Raw genomic sequence first — 21659 nt, 5'->3', positions numbered from 1 at the left:
TAATTATTTTTAAATAAAAAAAGTTATTTTTTTTTGGGAAAAAAGTGATAGTTAAGATATTATCTTTATTTTAGATTCTATACATATTAAAATAATTATCTTGAACAAATAAAAATTATAAAGAAACTAAATTTGGATCATCCAAATGAGATATGAACAATTCAGATATGATGAGTTTACAATACTCATCAAAGCGATGAGCAGTGAAACTGGTTATGTTCTATACTCATGAAATCTCATTCATAGGTTCACATTTAATATGGATGATGAAGATTTAAATTTTTAAATTTTTGTTTTTTTAAAAGTATCTTAATTGTAAATTCTCTAAAAATAATTTTTATTTAAAAATTATTAGTTAAAAATTTTAAATTTAAACTATTAAAACTGTATTTAAATTTGTGTAGATGTCACTATGACGATAAGCATGCTCATCACTGCAATCAACACCACTAGTTCCGCAAAACCACGGACCTTGTACATAATAATAATATGAAATTAACTGAGCTTTCACATTTTAATCTCTTTCTGGTTTGTACAATATAAAAGAAGCCTCACATCTAATAGGTGGTCTGGTTATATTATAATCGAATATAAAAGGAAAATTTTTACAATCCAACCAAACTAAAATATGTCAAAAGAAAAGGAGAAAAATTAAGGTTCCCAAGTATCTGATGGATTATAATTTCGTTTTCTATAAATACAGAATAAAATTTTAGATTAAAATAGATCTATTATGAAATTATTAGTATCTTCTCTCCATTTTGAACATCTATTATGCATACACCTTGTAAATAAAAAATACGCATAAATACTTTACGATTATATGGAAAAAAATGACAAATATTAAGCAATTACTTCGGTCATGCAAAAAATTTGGACCATCTTATTAACAGATTCTTATCATTACAAGACTCCCACCTAGCTATCACATCTGTTCCCACCACCTACCATGAAACTAGTTTCACTGCTCATTGCATTGATGAGTACTATGATACCAATCAAATCTCAACTATTTAAATTCTTAGTTGTAAGTTTCTTAAAAAATAAATTTTTTATTTAAAAATTACTAGTTGAAAATTTTAAACCTAGACCACTAAAATTGATTTGAATAGTTTAGATTTTATCATAATGATGAGTATCATGATGTTTGTTATTGTGATAAGGACTGGAACTTTTTATTTCCCACCACTCCTTTCTTTTCGCAAAAAATTCATCTCGTTTCTAGATCTACATTCTCCTACAGGCCCAACACCCGCAGAAGAAATTCTAATACACTCCCTCCAGAAATAAATATAGGTCATATTTTCAAATAAGTTGCATTTTTATACATAAGCCGCTTTTGGTAGTTAATATTTTTCTTAACAGCCACTTTTATAAGGGTCTAAGTTATTTTGAGCAAAGGTATCAAACCCATTATTGCATGCAGGATAGTATCATAGAAATGGCTCTCAAGATATGCCCATGCTCATCAAACAAGGGAGACGTCTTTGTAGATATTGAAACATAACATAGCCACCTTACGTAACAGTAATCACGGTGATAAAGATTCTGGTTGGTCCTGGTTCGAACCGTAATGGCAAGAAATGAAAGAGTTTTAGGATTCTAAAACAATAACAACAAAGTAAATGGGGGAAACCAAAGAATGAAAATGGAATTTGTTAAAATTAACATGTGAAAATGATTGATCGAAGAACAATAATTAATGGGGAAAATGTAAAGTTCAAAATTAGCTTTGGTAAAACATTTTGTAAAGAGCTAAAAGGAGATGGAGACGCATGTCAATTGGCGACGCGAGCACAGTGAACATAATGGTGCGTCTGCACTTCACGCGTGTGAAATGGTGGAAGATTTTAATTGCCAGGTACTTTTTTTTGGACTAATGTACAGGTATTCTCTTATTAGAGGCAATCCTATTCGAAACACTGTCAGACACTAAATGTGAACACTTCTCCCAGTAAAGATTTGAACCTTAGTTTGTCACGTTACGAGGGATTAGTTCCTGCTGCATCCAAACGCCGTTGGTAATTGCCAGGTACTTTTGGGGCACTGTCATGGTCCAGAAACGTGTGTGGGCCTGATGGAAAGAAATGGGCCAAAAGCTCATTTGAAGGGGCGCAAATTGGTAGAATCCAAGTGGGGTTCGGAGATGGGAATATAAAGCAGAAGGGGAGGCAACGTGTATGCTATCGAAGAATTATTTCAGAATCATTTCCCACTGGCTTTTCTTCCCTTCTCTCCGTCTCGTCTTTCTTCTCTTCTCCCTGCAATTTCTTCCTACTGGTATTGATCTCTGAGTACCACTTTCTAGACTTGTAACAGATACCTATATGACTGAATATATATATATGCTGAATGAATATCAATGATGTTTTATGGTTTCTTTGGCAATTTAGCTTAATCATTGCTATTTTGTAATTGTTTCTTGTGAGTTTCGAAAGGTGATCATTACAGGCACTTTGCGTCTGCCCTTTAAAAAAAAAAAACTCCACCTGGTTATTATTATAAATTTTAAATAACTAATATATGGATAACAAATAAGTAGTTAAAATTAGTTAAAAACAGTAAACAGGTTAGACGTATATTTTTATTTTTAATTAAATATACCATTGTAATAAATGAGAATAATTAAGGATGAAAGTGAATGTGTGGAAAAGTGTGATAAGAGAGAAATAATTATGAGTAACATTGAAAAAATGTATTAAATGTTTAAAAAAACTAAATTTAACCTTATAAAATGAACCTTATTACTTTCTAAATTTGAAGCTTATATATAAGACCGGAGGAAATACTATAAATAGTGGTCTTCAGATTTCTGGTGCACCAGCACCTCTCCCTCTGTCCCACTATTTTAGTTGGGTGAATCAACTGTGTAATTATTTTCTCTAACATTTTACACTTCGCTCTTTAATTTATGGATTTGGTTCCTAGCTTACGCTATTCATTACTTTCTTCTTATTAATTTTAATTATTTTCTCTTTTTCCCCAAGGCTTTGCCTTCCTCTACATATATTTTTGGAAGAAAAGAAAAACTTACGTGTCAGCATGATTATCTCATTCTCCAGTGAATACCCGGTGACCACTGCCGTGAATAGAGCAATGTATATAATCAATATGAATGTTGGACCGTTCATATGACTTCTTCGCGACCAGTCTCTTCTTAATTACTCCCTTTGTTTTTAATATAAGACCCAATTCTTGAGTTGGTTTTGGTCTTAAATATAAAACCCATTTATCATATTTATCAATTTTCTTTAAATTACTCTTATAGAAATTCCTTCAACCATAATCAGGTAGAAGAGGGAGAGAGGGTACTAAGAAAGATGATTATGGTGTTTTAAGAAAAATATGTTACATTTCTTATAATTAACTAACTCACCTAACTTTCCTAAACTAATTAAATTAGTTAAATGGGTTTTATATTAAGGACGGGAGAAGTACCACTCTTGCACACAGAATAATTAACATGTTTGAAGTTTCAGGAAAAATGGTGTGTTATCGATTTAATTAGAAGCCGCTCGTTGTCATGCAACAAATGAAGTGTAAAAATAAAAAGGAAAAAAAAAAGCTCAAACTTAAATACAAAAATACTAAAATTTTAAATTAAAGGATTAAGTTAGTGATTTGATAAATAAAATTATTTTAGAATTCTTTTCATATCATATATCTTCTATATATAATTCGGAGATATGAAGCATTTGAGTAGTGCATATGTGGATTACTACATTACGCCTGACATTGCAATCTAATTAACCCACATCTATCTAGCATCAAGAAGCTAATTGATTAATAATCTTTGTGGAGTTCATGGGATATTTACATAAATTCTTCACCGTCGTGTGTTTCATCATACGATCATTTTGCCAGGAATAAGAGGCAAATCAACCTCGTCGCACCATTCCACGTACCTCGTCTCAAAAAATGATGTCTTTGCCTGATTTGGCCAATAACTTACCCAAAATTCCCCTCCTATCCTCCACTTCAGCACACTCCCTTCCATCTCTTTGCTCAGCTTCCACCCTACTTCTTCTCCATACTCGTCCCCCGCGAGCACCACCGACCCGTTTTTCGTAAACGGTCTGTTCGCTCCCACGTACCTCCTCCTCAACCCGTGAACCGGGTCATCACTTGTTTCCCCGTACGGCCTTCCCGTTGCCACCTCCTGACCTGTCGCGTTGTCGTACAGAACGGCATCGAATATTGCCGCGTTCCCCTCCGCTTCTTGGTCCATCCTCCAGTTCTTCATCTTCGTCTTCGTAGATGTCCTGGCCACCGCTTTTCCCTTGGAAAGTTTTAGGTTCTGGAAATGTCCTTTCACGATTTTCTGTATCTCCACTTCTTTCTCCGTGTTCTCTGTTGATCGGCTCAAGCTCAACCCGCCCACGTATGTTGCTCCGACTTCCGGGCCGACCCAGATTCGAACTCTTGACGGGAAGTGCTTCTCCTCGCCGTACTCCGCCTCCTCGTTTTGGTTCTTGAACCCGAGCTTCGCCACGTGCAGGCGTATGTTGTCGACGCGTGCACGAACCTGAATGAACACATCGTTGAAAGCGACGGAGTATTCTAACTGGACGAGGGCCTCAAGTTGCTGGTGGGCAAGAGCGTACTTTAATACCAACTCCTTAGCATCAAGACGAGGAATTTGAGGTTTCAAACCATCGGAACTCGCCACTTTCATCATTGTCATCATCGAAGCATAGCCCTTCAGAGCCCAAACGCCGTGAGCCTCCGTGGAGTATGAAAATCCCGGGCTCCGACATGGCGGCGGAACCAACACCTGTAATCCTACGCCTAGCTCTCTGAAAATGCAAAATTTTGCCACTATGTACCCCAGGGTGCGCATGAAGCATAACTCTGTGTCTATGCCAACGGTGACTAAGAAAGTTCGCAGAACCGGCGACGGGTTCGATGAGACGATTTCGAGCGCCGAAGGTAGTAATGATTGAAAATAGAGAGAACCAGCGTCGTTGGGGGCGTCGCAGGCGCAGAGCCAGAAGAGGCGTAAGATGAAGACGAGGTTGAAGAAGGTGGAGAAGGATTCGAGCGAGTGAGAGTCCATGACCCACGCGATAGGCTCGGGTTTGAGCTTCTGGAGCTGTGCCCTTGGGCACCTACTGTTTGGCGCGTTGGGGGAGAGTGCTATGATCTCTTGAACAAGCTGTACAATCAGAGGAAGGAATGGGTTTTCTCTGGAAAGGTGACATTTCTCAGAGACCCAGAGAGGTTTTTCAGCGTTGAGCGGGGGAAACCCCTGCAAGCAAACAGTGAAAATCACGGCAGCTTCCGATTCAGACCCAGAAGTCCGGTCAGCTCTTAAATGAACGGATCGAGTGGAGCCGTCCTGATCAGCTTGGCCTGAACTGGCAAGTTCGAACACAGGTGAATCGGACCAGTCGTCATTATCTGTTTTATTTATTTATTATTTGGCTATTTACTACCCTGAATTCGATTGTTTTTGTGATTAGTATTATAAAACATGGTAGCAAGACAAACTTGAGCTTTGTCTTTCATAGCTTGCTATCTCACGTCATGGATGTAATCGATGATGGAGCAATTGCAGTAATATGTGTGGCACGAGTTTATCTTTCATGCATGCAACAGATATTGAGAGCAAATCCACATCGATATAGCCTCTCCCGTCCATTTGAGCTTGGTAACTAAATTATACAATTTAAAAAATATTTAAAAATAATAAATATGTAAAAATAATAATTTTTTTTCAAGTATATCCTTATGTATAAGGGAGTAAGCAAGAAAGATAAATAGAATAATATTAATGAAAGAAGGTGTGATAGAAAGTGTACTACAGCAAGTTGTCAACACATAAAATTAATTAGAGGCAAAAATGATAAAAACATAATTAATATTCAGACAACCCTAATTAGATTCATTAAAAAGATTAAGGCAATTCAAATTTCAGGCTTTTATAAAAAGGACGGAGAGAGTTCTTAGCACTATGCTATTACGTTTTATTTTTTATTCTTAATATATTACTCCATATTTCAAAAATATCCCTTTCAATATAATTTTTTTTTTTTGGAGAAATTAAATTTTATTATATCGTCATGGTAAAAAATTGTTTATTTTTTTATATCACATAAAAATTTAATGGGTCAATACGTAGTAAGAATGTAATGAGAATAACGTGATAATTATACCCTCCCTGGTCCTCCTGATATATTCTTAAAAAACTTTCTTGATCCGTTATAACCGTTATATAAGGTGCTATGTGATGTTATCTAATGGTTTCTTGGTTTCATCATCTGTTTAATGTTTGTTTTCTTTTAATTAGTCAAGATAAAAATAATGGAGTATACTAGGCGATTTTTTTTAATAACAAATATCACTGTTACTGATCTTATTTATAGAGCAGAAATATAATATTTTTTTGTTCTTAACATAAGTCACTAGTTAAATTTACTATATGAATATACTCCTTCTAGTCCCTAATATAAGAAGTTGGTTAGAAAAAAAATTATGGTCTAAAATATAAGACGCTGTCAGGATAGTTAATACAACCTCTGGTCCTTAATATAAGATCTTGTTTGATTTTTATTTTGGTCCTAATTATATGACTCCAATCCACTTTGTTTCTCATCTTTATACTTTTTTTCCAAGATAGCCCTTCTAATAATAGTAGTTCTAGCCAATCAACTTAGTAAGTAAGGAGATTTTAGAAAAGACAACACATATTTATTACAAATAACTAATTTAACTTATTTTTTAATTTACTCAAATTAGTCAACTAGCTCTTGTAATTAGGACCGGAGGTAGTATGATTTTTTCGCATTTGCCCCTAATAAATATGGGGGGCGAGAAGAGAGATGATAAAAATGCAACATTTAATGCTATTTTATCATTTTTAGGGGCAAAATAGAAGGAAATTATAATCATAGGATACATTTAATGATTAAACTTCTATTTCTTAAGACGTGAGAAGAGTTAATCAACTTCTTATATTATAGACTAGAGGGAGTACAATGTTATCCTGAATTAATATTATTAGTTTCTTAATATATGCATCAAACACTCAGAATAAAATTAAAAAGTTGTTAAATTTTAATATATTAATTAAGATTTTTTTAATTTCAGTAAAATGTAGAAGTGTGTTGTAAAAGTAGGAGGCAATTGCAAATATTTCATATCTATGAGGAGGGAGCATGTGTGGTGCAGAGAGGAGAGATATAGGGTAACATTCAATTCAGCTGTGACTTGCGGTTGGGCATATGTGGTTCAGATTAGCTATGGTGTGGCACTTCACTGGCTGCAGAATGTGTCGCTTTTCAATTTTTTTTTCCTTTTGATTTTGGTCATAGCAGAATGTTTCCCTTTAATGACTACAGTTTGCTTGCAAGTTGCAACTATACATCATTATTACGAGGAAAAAAGAAAAATAATCACATTTACAATTAATTTCCATCATTATTTGATTTTTTTTTCCTGGGTTCATGTACGTTTGGGAAATAATAGTTAATGAATGGAATCATTTTTCAGGACATTCCAACTCTCACTAAATACTTAAAAAACCCAATTGAATATCAATTGTGGACTCATTTGGAACTGTTTATAAGTAGCTTATAAATAGCTTTTTAATAGTAATTTACAAAATACGAGATAAGTATGTGAAAAATTTTTTGTCTCGACTTACGTAAAACTTGCTTATAGAGAATTTTCACCATGACCCCAAACAGGCACTATATTGTACCTGGTGGTTTGAATTAAAATATATGAATCCGGCGAAGACTCTTATTATTCCTTGACTAAAACCAAACCAACGCAAGCTCAATATTCATAATGCTAACAGAAATTAGCCAGCTAAACCAAAAGTCCAACCATCATTTTATATGAAAAAAGGGTGTAACTACCAAATTAAAGGTGGTGTCTAGTGGAATCTCTCACAACATCCGCAAACCAGAATTTAAAATCCGCTGAGAGAAATATTTATATTTAATACCGGTCAATATATTGAACAGGATTAGCTCTTTAAGAGGATATCGTGCCTGGCAAAGCGAAAAATAGAACAAAAACAAAACTCCCAAAAGAGTAGAGAGGAGTGTAGAAAAATAATTGGATATACACAACTTTTCTGTTGTGACCAAAGTCGATTGGTTGAGTCTGATCTGGTGTTTATGGTCGAATAAAACATAAAGAATATAGAATTAAAATATCTTGTGACTGAAAAATTATCTTAGTGAAGAGAATTTGAGTATCGAACTCAACTATAATGATTTTATGAAAATTAGGTATTTTAATACGTTTTTAAAATTAATTTGACTTGTGTTAAAAGAACCATGCATCAACTTTTCCCTCAACAATAATTTTCATGCTATCATGAGATCCTACCATTGGCAAATATAACTTTTTTCCTTCTTGTAAAGAGGAAGAAGCACACATCCGTAACATGTAGACGTGCAGCAAAACTGATTTGAGTTGGCGACTATAAGTATGATTCAAATAAGTCGATACAAAACATTTCTCACGTCTCGTATTTTGTAAATCACAATTAAAAGTTTACTTATAAATTATGAGAGATTTTTTTTATTTAATACCCTTAAATACATTATTTGAATTAATACAATTAAATACATGCATACACATAAATATGTTCTAAAGATCATCTACAGGTCAATTAAATACATCAATTTTTGTTGTCGAAGTTTACAGGTTTGTTTGGATTGATCTATAAATAGTTTTTCAAATGTGATTTACAGCACATGAGGTAATTATGTAAGAAGAGTTTTGTCTCGATTTATGTGAACTTGTTTAAGGAGGTGTTTGGATGTAAGTTAAATTATGGTTTCAAAAGTGATTTTACGATATACAAAATAAATATATTGAGGAGTTTATCTCTATTTACGAAAAAAGTACTTTTAAAAAACATTTATCCTAGTTTTCAAATACCCCTAGAAGTGTTTTTTGAAAGGAATTTTAAACAAGCCCTGCATTTTTTACGGGAGGACGCAAATGCTATTGCCTGGGGGTTAATTATTAATTATAACTTCCAAACAAGGGATGGAGGCGAGTGATTTCAAAACTTCAAAATATTGGGGTCAGTTTCATAATAATGAAAAATGATAATTTAATCAAATCGCCAAACTGTACCCAAAAGCCAGCCAAACTAACGGAGAATCTTCTCCAATCAGGTGAAGCTGAATTTGCCGCTTCATTTGAATGCCTTTGTTTGTATTACATAGACAGATCGCTGTTTGTTCCCGCAAAAAATAACAATCTTGCTTGGTGCTCTTCCCCTGAGAAATTGAAAATAGGATGAGTTTCGATTCCACTCGCTCTGCAAATTCAAAGCGAAGTTTCAGTAATTCAGCGTCTTCTAATCGTTCTAATGATAGCACCAAGACGAAGAAGAAGAAGAATACTAACCAGGAAACCCTAGGCGTAGCTTAGGGCTCAAATTCTCGCTCTTCCTCTCGTTCTTCCTTTCGAAAATCCCCCTTCTCCGATTTCGGCAGGTTGTGCTCTTCGATTTTAGACTTCCATCTGCTATCAAAATTGAAAATGAAATTTAATAAATTAGATGGTTAGGAAATCACTGCATCTCTGGTTTCAGTTTAAAGAAACTACAACGACTTCCGCAGATTTATTTGATAATTTTTATCTTTATTTGTTTTAGTTCGATGAGAATTTCTTTAATGAAATAGTTTAAGATTGAGAGCGGCTGCGAACTTAAGTTTTGTACCTCTTCAGTAAGTTAAGAATAACCGTGCTCTAAATTGTTTAATTATGTCACACTCGACTGCTGTTTGAATGCAGTTATATGACAGAGAAGAATCGGAAACTACATAACCAGTTTGATAGTGAAGCTTCGAATTCTTCTTTTGGTGGCTCTAGCTCTGCAAAGCCTATATTTATTGGAGTGTCGATCTTTGTGGATGGTTTCACGATTCCTTCAAGCCAGGTTTGTCTTTTTTTCTGGTGGTTCTGTTGTTCAATTTTTCTCACCTTGACTGCTGAAACTTGAAGGAAGGGGAAAAAGATTTTGAATTAAATGAAAAAAATGGGAGCAGGAATTATGCTGAGGACGAACCTTGTTGGCTCCATAATGTGTAAACATTTTTTTCCTGTTTGGAGAATCAAGTGTGATTATCAATTTTCTTTTTTAGTCAAGGCTCTGGGAATGCAAGAACAGGAATTATGGTTCTAGAGCCTACGTGGCATAGTTAAGCTTTGAAGGGATTGAATGTTAAACTTTAAGCTTTATATGTCTATTCTTGTTTAAAATGTAACTCTAGGGAATTTGTTTGCATGTTTGGAAATGTAAAACCATACCAGACAAACACTTAATGTAGAGGAAGGGACTATTACTGATTGTATGCAGAGGAAGTTCTGCTCAGGATATGTAGCTGTCGTACTCTGTAATGTTTTTAAGGTTTAAAAACTTTTTTGGAATAAAGTTTTAATTAAGAACAGCTGTCATTTCTTTTAACTTCATTTCTTTGAAGCTTTTGGAAAATTGAAGAGATGGCATGACATTAATGACAAATTTATTTCAGGAATTGCGAAGCTACATGCTAACACATGGTGGAAGATTTGAAAATTATTTCTCAAGGCATCATGTGACACATATTGTCTGTAGCAATCTTTCCTACAGCAAAGTTAAGAACTTGAGGTTTGATCTGACTTTCTTTAAATCTTGAGATTTGAGTCCTATCATGATACATTACTTAGTTGAGGTAATTCTGATTGTTGGATGATTCAATACAGAGCCTTCAGTGCAGGGCTGCCTGTTGTGAAAACCTCTTGGATATTAGATTCAGTAGCTGCTGGCAGACTCCTGAGCTGTAAGTTATGGCAGTTTTGTGAATTCTTTTCCTTCTCTGGATTAATGTCTTCCCATGTTTGTTGAGGAAGATTGAAACAAGAAAAGAGTGATGAAACTTTCTTGAGGGAAGGGTACTAGATTTGAACTATTTGAATTCTTTCATGACCACTGTGCACTTGTTTAAGTTTTACTTTTACTTTCTTTTTTTTTCGATGTTGGAAAAATGATAATATATTACATGTCTTTCTATGTCATCATGTAATGAGTGATGCTAATTGTGTTTCCAGGGGTGCCTTACCAACTTGATCAGCTTGCTAGTAATCAACCAAAACTTTCAGCCTTCTTCACACCCAAAAGTAGCGAAAGGTCAGAAGATGCTTTTACTAGCCCAGTGGAAGGTGATATTGAAGATTCATCAGTGGGAGTTAGCCAATCAGAGGAGACATGTTCAACCAAAGTTGATAACATGGTTGGATTTGGAAAGCAAAAAAGTATTGAATCTGATGAGATTCTCCCTGAGGACATCAATGCAATTACTTGTGAAGAGCCAAGCAGTGCAGATTAATTATTGTGAAGTGCAACTTGACCCCGTTATTAAAGATGAGAGAGATGTGCAAAGTGAACTTGAACCTAGTCATCAAAGACCTGCTGCATCAGCTAGCAGCCATTGCTTAGATGACAAGAATTCAAAAGGATGTCCAAGTTCTACGGCCACTGGGCCTTCTAAACAGTGCCACTCAACTCTTGTAGACCCAAAATTTGTGGAAAATTATTTCAAGGTAGTTAGGTTGGAACAATTGTACATTTGAACATTTCTTGTTGAATAAAAACTTTTTTCGGCACATTTCTTTGGCCCTTCTATAACTTCTACTACAGTGGTTCCACTCGCCAGCTGAATTTTTCAAAATTATTCTTCAAAAGATGTTGGCAATCGACTGTATTCAATGATCACCACATCAAATAAACTTTTGGTGATTAGGTGGACTGAGGACTCAATGTTTGAAAACTACCTGACCTTATTTCATTTTTATATTTTGAAAAATTGAATCAGTAATAAGGAGAAGTAAAGATTCAAGAAGGAATTGTTTCGTAATTTTTTACTGGCTTTTCGAGATATATCTAAGCTTGAGAAATTGTACTTATGAAGTTTTTCAATATATGATATCTTCATGCTCATGCATTACTATCACGTGATTTCTTATCTCACGCACTATCACATTATCAATCATTGGTTTGCATATATGCTGCCAAAGGCACTGTGGCTCTGTTTGGTAATGTCATGATAGCTATTTGGGATCTGCAGAGCTCGCGGTTGCACTTTATAGGAACCTGGAGAAATCGATATCGAAAACGTTTTCCTGTCTTGGCTACTGAGTTTAATCTGGAAAGTTCTGATGTTAATGCACCTGTTATTTCTGGGAAGAAATTCATCATCCATGTTGACATGGTAAGCTTGCTTGGAAAGATATTTGATGTTCATTATTGTTGTCAATATATTGTCCCGTGATTTTGATGGAATATTCCATTTAGCTTTAATTCTGTGGTGATTTGGAGGGTAGACTTTCATGAATATTCTTGTCGTTTTCTTATCTCAAGCTTGGGTTAATAAAGCTTGTGAATTTATGCTTTTTGTGTCAGGACTTTTTTTGTCTCAGTAGTTATTAAGAACCATCCTGAACTTCTGGACAAGCCTGTAGCTGTATGTCACTCAAATAATTCAAGAGGAACGGCTGAGATTTCATCTGCAAACTACCCTGCTCGCAGTTATGGTTGGTGACGTGCTAAATTATTTGACTTTATCAGCTATACTGTCATTTTATGGATTAATTTTTGGTGCATAGATGATGTTATATCTTCTCTGTTAGGTGTTAGGGCTGGTATGTTTGTTCGAGATGCAAAGGCACTCTGTCTTGATCTTGTAATTTTTTCGTACAACTTTGAAGCTTTCGAGGAGGTAAGAAGCATTAAGACATTACCGTTGGAGGTTTTAAGGAGTAGATGGATAAATTTCTGTAAATTTGATTTTTGAGATATAGTATTACTTGGACAATTTGTAGGTGGCTGATCAATTTTAGAGCATATTGCACCGGCGTTGCCACAAAGTTCAGGTTTGCTTGTGGTTGGGCACTCTCTATCTTAGTCAGTATTATTTTAGCTTTCCCTTAGGGCATAACTTATACTTGGTGCAGGCTGTGAGCTGTGATGAAGCATTCTTGGAGTTCACAGTTGCGGAGGAGATTTTTGAGACCATTAGATGTACTGCAAGTGCTGGGATAGCTGGAAACATGCTTATGGCTCGAATTGCTACTAAAAGTGCAAAACCAAATGGTCAATATTACATAACTCCTGAGATGGTATGAAGCATGCTATTATTCAGAAGTTTGTCTTGATATATTTCAAGTTGCATATTGTTCTATATGGTTTGGTAGATTTATAACATATGAATCCTACATCTTATTCCACCGCAATTTTTCCACTTATATCCAGAAACTGCTGTTCCATGAATTTTATGCTAAAAGTTCCTGCTTAGCCCTGTGTATTTGCTGATCAAACCATTTGATTGTAACTGTTCAAAAATGCATTTATGTTGTATTTATTTTGTTGACAAATACTTGAAGGCAATGTTATGCTGCACCTTAAAGTTGTTGTTGGAACTCTCTGTTTTTGCGTGGCCAATAAATTCCATCTTTCTAGACCAGGGGTCTTGGCTTCATCAGATTTTTGTCAGATTCAATATTTTGTTGCTCAAAAGGAAGAGCTTATGTTTATTAATGAAAAAAATTGTACATTGACCTCATCTTGCCACCCTGGATTCTTATGATTAAGCTTCCTCGGGCATTAGAAATTAGTTTTCCTTGCTGCAACCTCAATTTCCTTATCAATAAAAATTTAGCATTTGATGTCAATATATTCCTCTGTGGTCACATTAATCAAGCTCTTCAATGATCATCTGTACATTTGTACACCTGACATAAATTTGATATCATAGTGGATGTTGTGAATAGTACCCCTATGACTAAGTTCGATTTTCTCAGGCTGATGATCATCTGTGTCAACTGCCAATCAGTGAACTTCCTGGGATAGGGCATGTTTTACAGGAGAAGTTGAAGAAGCAGAATGTTCACACCTGTGGAGAATTGCGTATTATTCCCAAGGTTTTACTTTTGCTTCACTTGATATATTTTCTTCTAATTTTGGGACAAGATGTTTTGAACTCATTGATTTTTTGAACAAGGTGTTTTGAATGGAAATTATGTAGTACAGAAAAATATAGACTGAGAAGTTCATTTTAAATAAAGCGGCCAGAATCCAAGGAGAAAGGCTTTATTTTATGACCTGCTAAGATGAAAAATTTAAAACCCTTATTTTGGTCCTTTGTTAAATGGGTTGGCAGAATGGCAGGCTTTATGGTTTTGGTTTCTTTGAGGTCTGTCAAGCTCATCTGCATGATTTAATTGCTGCCAAGTTTATGATTTTTGGCTGAATAAATAAGCATAAATTCCTCTGGTAGCATGCGGTTTTTGCTCTTTTGCGGTGTCTTTGCTCAGAACAAACTGCAAGGGTTTTTAAAAGTGAAGTTTCTTATGTTAGATATTTTTTGGGAGAGTATAGGTCACTCCCAATGATTTGCAGCAGAAACTGTCATATTTGCAAGTGTCTGTATAGGTATTTTCAAATAATCTTTCAGCAAAATTTTCAAGACCTACTTCTTGTTAAATTAATCTTTTGGGACCTGAGTTTCATTCATACTTAGCTTTATAGGTTTTTTGTTTGTTTCAGCATTTTTTTATTTTGGAGGAGCATCTTTTGTAGATATTTAGAGTGATCGGAGATCCCTTTTGAGATTAACAGTCTCATTTTTTCTCTTCTTCTTCTCCTTTGCTTGAGGAGGATTCCTTGTCCTTTACTTTTGCACCTTTTGCATTGTTCTCTCTTCTCCGCAATAAATTTTGAATTTTTTTAATCCAAAAAAGAATTAATTTTCTTCATGGATCCAATCATTTACATCATTTTTAATTGCTGCTTTATTGATTTTATTGGACATTGTTGGGGATATTCTTTTAACTTTTTCTTGCTTAATCTTGAGTTTTGTTTCACTTACCTTATGTGTATGGAATTGGTAATCATGATGTAATTCTCTAGACATTGCATCTGCATGCAGGACTCGCTGCAGAAGGACTTTGGAATGAAAACTGGGGAAATGCTATGGAATTATAGCAGAGGAATTGATAATAGACTGGTCGGGGTCATTCAGGTAGTTTGGAAGGGCATGTTGTCATCTGAATATTGAGTTTAAAAATCCATTAAACATTTGATCTGTGATGCCATATAATCTCTTTTACTATGAATATGTGTTTGTGTGCTAGACTCGGAAGGAATTTTTGAACGAGATGTATTATAATATGATTTTTGCGTTTCACTCCTTTATTAGTTAAGCTGTTATTTTTCCATCTTGCTGGACTTTGCATTTTCAATTTTGCTTTTCATCACAAAATAGGACCAAAAAGATAGACCACATGGGGTATTTGAGTTCAAGTTTTGGCCACTGAAGATTTTTTTTTTTTTTTGGAATTCAAAAATTTAATTTGCAAACTACAGAGACTTTAAAATTAAAAATAAATTCTATGGCTATGAGTTGGCTAATTGTTTGCTTGTCACTCATTTCTTCTTTGATTAGTTTGCTGCTACATAACCATTGTCCATAGTCGCTATAACTTTCCCCCTTCTTCCAAAGTCTGTTTGATAGTTGTCAGAAAGTTTGACAATCACATTATTTTTGCAGAATGTAAGGAGCAATCAACAGCCATCTATTGTGCAATTTCAGGTTATAGCTTAGCTTTAAGGCATTTCGTGAATGGTAAGTTTGATACATTAACAGTTATTGAAGATTGGTATTTGCAGTTATGACAAATGACTTGGATGATGAAAAAGTGGAGATTGAGGAAGAGAAGCAAATTGCATATGGCAAATTAGATTGTTTTAATCAGTGTATGTAGAGAGAGTGCAGCACAATGAAATGAGACTATAATTGCATAAGATTTTCTTAGTTGATTTGTAACATTTGGATGCTTTTTAATTTTTCTATCCCCAGTTTGTTCAGTGTAGGCACACCGTTCCATGGGATCTGCAGAATTTTCACGTCCATCACCTGGGTAGTAAGGATTAACATGCATGCCTTCATTAATGAATGTTGCTTTACATTGGACAAATTATATTGTTCTTGTTTGCCTTATTATCCTCTCATCATACTTTGGTTTCTCTTCCAGTAATTTTCCTCCTTTTATTTAAAAATTTCTTTAGAAAATTAATTGAACTTCATGAGTGTGTTTGACTAGATTCTGCTTTGGTAGGGAATTTTTGTGACTTCTGTACCAATTCTAATTTCTTATTTCCTTTGTTTGAAGATTCCTTTGTGTCATGCTTGATTCCCTGTTTGATCAAATTTTTCTAATTGCTTGCTTTGTTGTCATGTATGTACTCATATATTTTGGAGTAAGTTTTGGAGTCAAACCCAATCTCATTTTGAAATTGAAGGGGGAAAAAGTTGATACTGGAGCTAAATAAGTTTTATATTTATGTTTATAGGGTCTTGGAAGATATCAGCTTGGAGGACCTCTTCGTTAGAGTATTGAAAAATTGAGCAATCTGCGGAGATTGTGATTTATTCCTTGTTTTTTTATAGTAGTTTTCATTTATGGTTTTTCAACCGAATAAAGCAACCTGTTAGCTGATTTCAATTTGTAGTTTCTAGGTGTTGTTTGTTATGTGAGCATTTTGTTCTCATCCCTTTGGCATTGTTAGTTTGCTTTTATACCATGCTTTGTTGTTTTGTGTTGTTGTATTGCTTTGTCTATTAGTAATGCAAACACGTTTTGTTGTATTGCTCTTTCAAGTATTTCACTCAACTTATTATAATATATTTTATTTCTCATGCATCCAATTTATTTCTTTCAGGTAGACTGAGGCAACAGAAGCCAAACTTCTTTGGGCGTTGCATTCACTGCTTTTATGTTGATAGCGATGGGTAAAGAGGAGGTTCAAAAAATTTGTAAGAGAATGCTCTTTTTGTACAGGGAGTGCTCAAGTAATCGATTTGTTTCAAGGGAAAATCACTAACAGGTCCCACAAAAAGCAATTTATTACTCTGAGGTCCCACGAAATGTCAAAATTACTGACAGGTCCCAAGGGACCTCAGAGTAATATTTTTGTTTTGTAAAATGACATTACTGCCCCTCATATTCCAGATTCACATTTGCTCTGTCATTACGATTTACAACCTCAGCAGCGACTATTAACAACCTAATGAGAGGACGTTAACAACTCTAGCAGTATCCGTTAATAACTTACTTTATAGAATTATATAACCTCTACATAAGAGTAAATTATAACCAAATAATATAATACAACAATTTTAACACTAAAATGGGAAGCTTTTTGATATCATTAAGAATTTTAACTAGATCCAATAGGATTATAGTAATATTTTAATGCGAATATCCATTTACAATCTCAACAGCGATTATTAACAACCGAATGAGAAGGCATTAACAACCTAAGCAGTAGTCGTTAACAACTTACTTTATAGAATTATATAACTTCTGCATAAGAGTAAATTATAACCAAATAATATAATATAACAATTTTAACACTAAAATGGGAAGCTTTTTGATATCATTAAGAATTTTAACTAGATCCAATAGGATTATAGTAATATTTTAATGCGAATATCTATTTACAATCTCAACAGCGATTATTAACAACCGAATGAGAGGGCATTAACAACCTAAGCAATAGCCGTTAACAACTTACTTTATAGAATTATATAATCTTTGCATAAGAGTAAATTATAACCAAATAGTATAATACAACAACTTTAACACTAAAATGGGAAGCTTTTTGATATCATTAAGAATTTTAACTAGATCCAATAGGATTATAGTAATATTTTAATGCGAATATCCATTTACAATCTTAACAGCGATTATTAACAATTGAATGAGAGGGTATTAACAACCTAAGCAGTATCCGTTGACAACTTACTTTATAGAATTATATAACCTCCGCGTAAGAGTAAATTATAACCAAATAGTATAATATAACAACTTTAACACTAAAATGGGAAGCTTTTTGATATCATTAAGAATTTTAACCAAACCCAATAGGATTATAGCAACATTTTAATGCGAAAATCCATTTACAACCTCAACAGTAAGTATTAATGACCTAAGGAGAATTGTTAACAACCTTAGCAGTGTCTGTTAACAATTAACTTTATCGAATAATATAACTTCTAACTATAACTAACTAAACTATAACTAAATAGTCTTAAAGTTAATCTTATATAGTTGTTAGAGGTTATATTATCCTATAAAGTCAATTGTTAATAGATATTGTCTAGATTGTCAACAGCTCTCTTTAGGTTATTAATACTCACCATTGAGGTTGTAAATGGATCTTCGCATTAAAATGTTGCTATAATCCTATTGGGTTTAGTTAAAATTCTTAATGATATCAAAAAGCTTCCCATTTTAGTATTAAAGTTGTTGTATTATACTATTTGGTTACAATTTACTCTTATGCGGAGGTTATATATTCTATAAAGTAAGTTATTAACTGATACTGCTTAGGTTGTTAATGTCGTCTCATTCGGTTGTTAATAGTCACTGTTGAGGTTGTAAATGGATCTTCGCATTAAAATATTACTATAATCCTATTGGATCTAGTTAAAATTCTTAATGATATCAAAAAGCTTCCTATTTTAGTATTAAAGTTGTTGTATTATATTATTTGGTTACAATTTACTCTTATGTAGAGGTTATATAATTCTATAAAGTAAGTTGTTAACGGATACTGCTAGGGTTGTTAACGTCCTCTCATTAGGTTGTTAATAGTCGCTGCTGAGGTTGTAAATCGTAATGACAAAGCAAATGTGAATATGGAATATAAGGGGCAGTAATGTCATTTTACAAAACAAAAATATTACTCTGAGGTCCCTTGGGACCTGTCAGTGATTTTGACATTTCGTGGGACCTCAGAGTAATAAATTGCCTTCTGTGGGACCTGTTAATGATTTTCCCTTGTTTCAATTTGTATGATGTTTTTATGTAATGTATTGGATTTTAAATTCTATAAATATAATTTTTATTTAACATTATTCTCTTGTTATTATTCAATGATTATATTGTATATCATAATAAATATTAACAGTAAAAAATAAATAGAAATAAATAGTTGAAAATAATTATATAGAATTAAACAAAGTCACTTTATTTGACACTTTTTTTTAACCTTATTTGACGGTTCTTGATGAATCTTATTTGACAGTTATGAGCAAAGAATTGTCAAGTAATATCACATTATTTGATAGTTATTGACTTAGAACCGTTAAATATTCTTAGAATATTTGACGGTTCAGAATCGTCAAATATTCGCTTTGTGAATATTTGATGCATTCTTATTTGACGGTTCTAAACTGTTAAATATGTATAAAAATAACTGTCAAGTATTTTTAATTTTGTAGTAGTGTTTGGATGGATTATGGATTGGGCATATGGGTGAATCAGTCAACATTTATATGTGGAGGCCTTATATGAGATGAGCATAATAACGGGAAATGTGGCTTTATAAAGGAATTGTGATATTTCCCCATTCCCACTGCAGAAATGACAGGTATTAGAGAATGTTTGAAGCTTTTGCTGAAACCGAGGCAAGAGACCTAATCATGTGTGAGATTAGGAGCTGTGTGTGTGTGTGTGATTACATTGCCATACAAGCAAGTTATTGTGCGGATTGGTTCCCCTAAAATGATTGTAAGAGGGCTAAAATGCCCCATCACCCCATCCAAGCCCCATCACTGTTGGATGAAATTCTGAGTTAGAATTCGATATTGATATGTTTATGTTTGTGCGTCTAATTATATTATATAAAAAGTATTGTGAGCGTGCCTCTTCCTCCGTGCAAACGAAGACCTCATGTGGCTTGGCTTGACTGGAGATTTATTAACCCAGATTGATCATTTTCTCTTTTTCCCCAAGGCTTTCCCTTCATCTTTATTTAAAAAATGAAATCAAAAAATTTGCGTGTGAGCATGCATTTCTCCTCCTCCATTAAATCCCTTCTTATTATACCACTACCGCGGATAGAGAAATACTAATCGGTAACTTACCCCAAAATCCCCCTCCTATCCTCCACTTCAGCACACTCCCTTCCGTCTCTTTGCTCAGCTTCCACCCTGCTTCTTCTCCGTACTCGTCCCCCGCGAGCACCACCGACCGGTTTTTGTAAACGGTCTGTTCGCTCCCACGTACCTCCTCCTCAATCCGTGAACCGGGTCGTCATGCATTTCCCTGTACGGTCTCCCCGTCGCCACCTCCTGACCCGTCGCGTTATCGTACAGAACGGCGTCGAATATTGCCGCATTCCCCTCTGCTTCTTGGTCCATCCTCCAGTTCTTCGTCTTCGTCTTCGTAGATGTCCTTGCCACCACTTTTCCCTTGGAAAGTTTCAGGTTCTAGAAATTTCTCTTCACGATTTTCTGTATCTCCACTTCTTTCTCCGTGTTCTCTGTTGATCGGCTCAAACTCAACCCGCCCACGTACGTCGCTCCGACTTCCAGGCCGACTCGAATTCGAACTCTCGACGGGAAGTGCCTCTCCTCGCTGTACTCCGCCTTGTGGTTTTGGTTCTTGCACCCGAGCTTCCCCACGTGGAGACGTATGTTGTCCACCCGTGCACGAACCTGAATGGACCCATCGTTGAAAGCGACGGAGTATTATAACTGGACGAGGGCCTCGAGTTGCTGGTGGGCAAGAGCGTACTTTAATACTGACTCGTTAGCATCAAGACGAGGAATTTGAGGTTTCCCACTATCGGAACTCGCCACTTTCATCATAGTCATCATCGACGCATAGCCTTTCAGAGCCCAAACACCGTGAGCCTCCGTCGAGTATGAAAATCCCGGGCTCCGACACGGCGGCGGAACCAACACCTGTTATCCCACGCCTAGCTCTCTGAAAATGCACCATTTGGCCACTATGTACCCGAGGGTGCGCATGAAGCATAACTCTGTGTCTACGCCGATGGTGATTAAGAAAGTTCGCAGAACCGGCGACGGGTTAGACGAGACGATTTCGAGCGCCGAAGGTAGCAATGATTGAAAATAGAGAGAGCCAACTTCGTTGGGGGCGTCGCAGGCGCAGAGCCAGAAGAGGCGTAAGAAGAAGACGGGGTTGAAGAAGGTGAAGAAGGATTCGGGGGAGTAAGAGTCCATGACCCATGCGATAGGCTTAGGTTTGAGCTTCTGGAGCTGTGCCCTTGGGCACATACTGTTTGGCGCCTTGGGGAAGAGTGCTATGATCTCGTGAACAAGCTGTACAATCAGAGGAAGGAATGGGTTTTCTCTGGAAAGGTGACATTTCTCAGAGACCCAGAGAGGTTTTCCAGCGTTGAGCGGGGGAAACCCCTGCAAGCAAACGGTGAAAATCACGGCAGCTTCCAATTCCGACCCAGAAGTCCGGTCAGCTCTTAAATGAACAGACCGAGTCGAACTGTCCTGATCAGCTTGGCCTGAACAGGCGAGTTCGAATACAGGTGATTCGGACCAGTCGTCCAAGTCGGGGAGGTCGCATATCCATGACCAAATATCCATTATTGAGAGAAAGCTAGGTTTGATTTCTCTCTCTCGTGTAGGGGTGTTTGGGAGATGAACAATTAATGAGAAATTTATGGAAGGAATGAATGATGAAGGAAGGGACAACTTGGAAGCAGAGGAGCCGAGAGATGGATGAGGAACAGGTGGTGAAAAGGGGTTAATTGAGATTGTGGGTTGGATTTGTGAGTATTCAGAGAAAGAGGACAAACGAAACAAAGAAGGAGAGAGGAAAGA

The 21659-nt window shown here is 35.3% G+C and overlaps 2 protein-coding genes and 1 pseudogene across 2 annotated transcripts; 1 reads left to right on the top strand and 2 right to left on the bottom strand.

Moving 5' to 3' along the window:
• Positions 1 to 3613: 3613 nt before the first annotated feature.
• On the bottom strand, positions 3614 to 5370 carry LOC114737440 (uncharacterized). The gene has a single exon (XM_028925362.1). The coding sequence runs from the start codon at positions 5054 to 5056 to the stop codon at positions 3845 to 3847; it is 1212 nt and encodes a 403-aa protein (XP_028781195.1). The 5' UTR covers positions 5057 to 5370; the 3' UTR covers positions 3614 to 3844.
• Positions 5371 to 9264: 3894 nt separating this feature from the next.
• Positions 9265 to 16399, top strand: LOC114737446 (DNA repair protein REV1-like; annotated as a pseudogene).
• A 4366-nt stretch (positions 16400 to 20765) lies between these two features.
• LOC114737445 (uncharacterized) lies at positions 20766 to 21422 on the bottom strand. The gene has a single exon (XM_028925364.1). The coding sequence runs from the start codon at positions 21420 to 21422 to the stop codon at positions 20766 to 20768; it is 657 nt and encodes a 218-aa protein (XP_028781197.1).
• Positions 21423 to 21659: the final 237 nt, after the last annotated feature.

This window comes from Neltuma alba, unplaced genomic scaffold, assembly GCF_004799145.2.
Source record: "Neltuma alba isolate B1F8T4 unplaced genomic scaffold, ASM479914v2 tig00013443_pilon, whole genome shotgun sequence".
NCBI classification, from domain to species: domain Eukaryota; kingdom Viridiplantae; phylum Streptophyta; class Magnoliopsida; order Fabales; family Fabaceae; genus Neltuma; species Neltuma alba.
The sequence above is the reverse complement of the archived record's forward strand: the minus strand, read 5'-3'. Positions and strand labels throughout refer to the sequence as shown.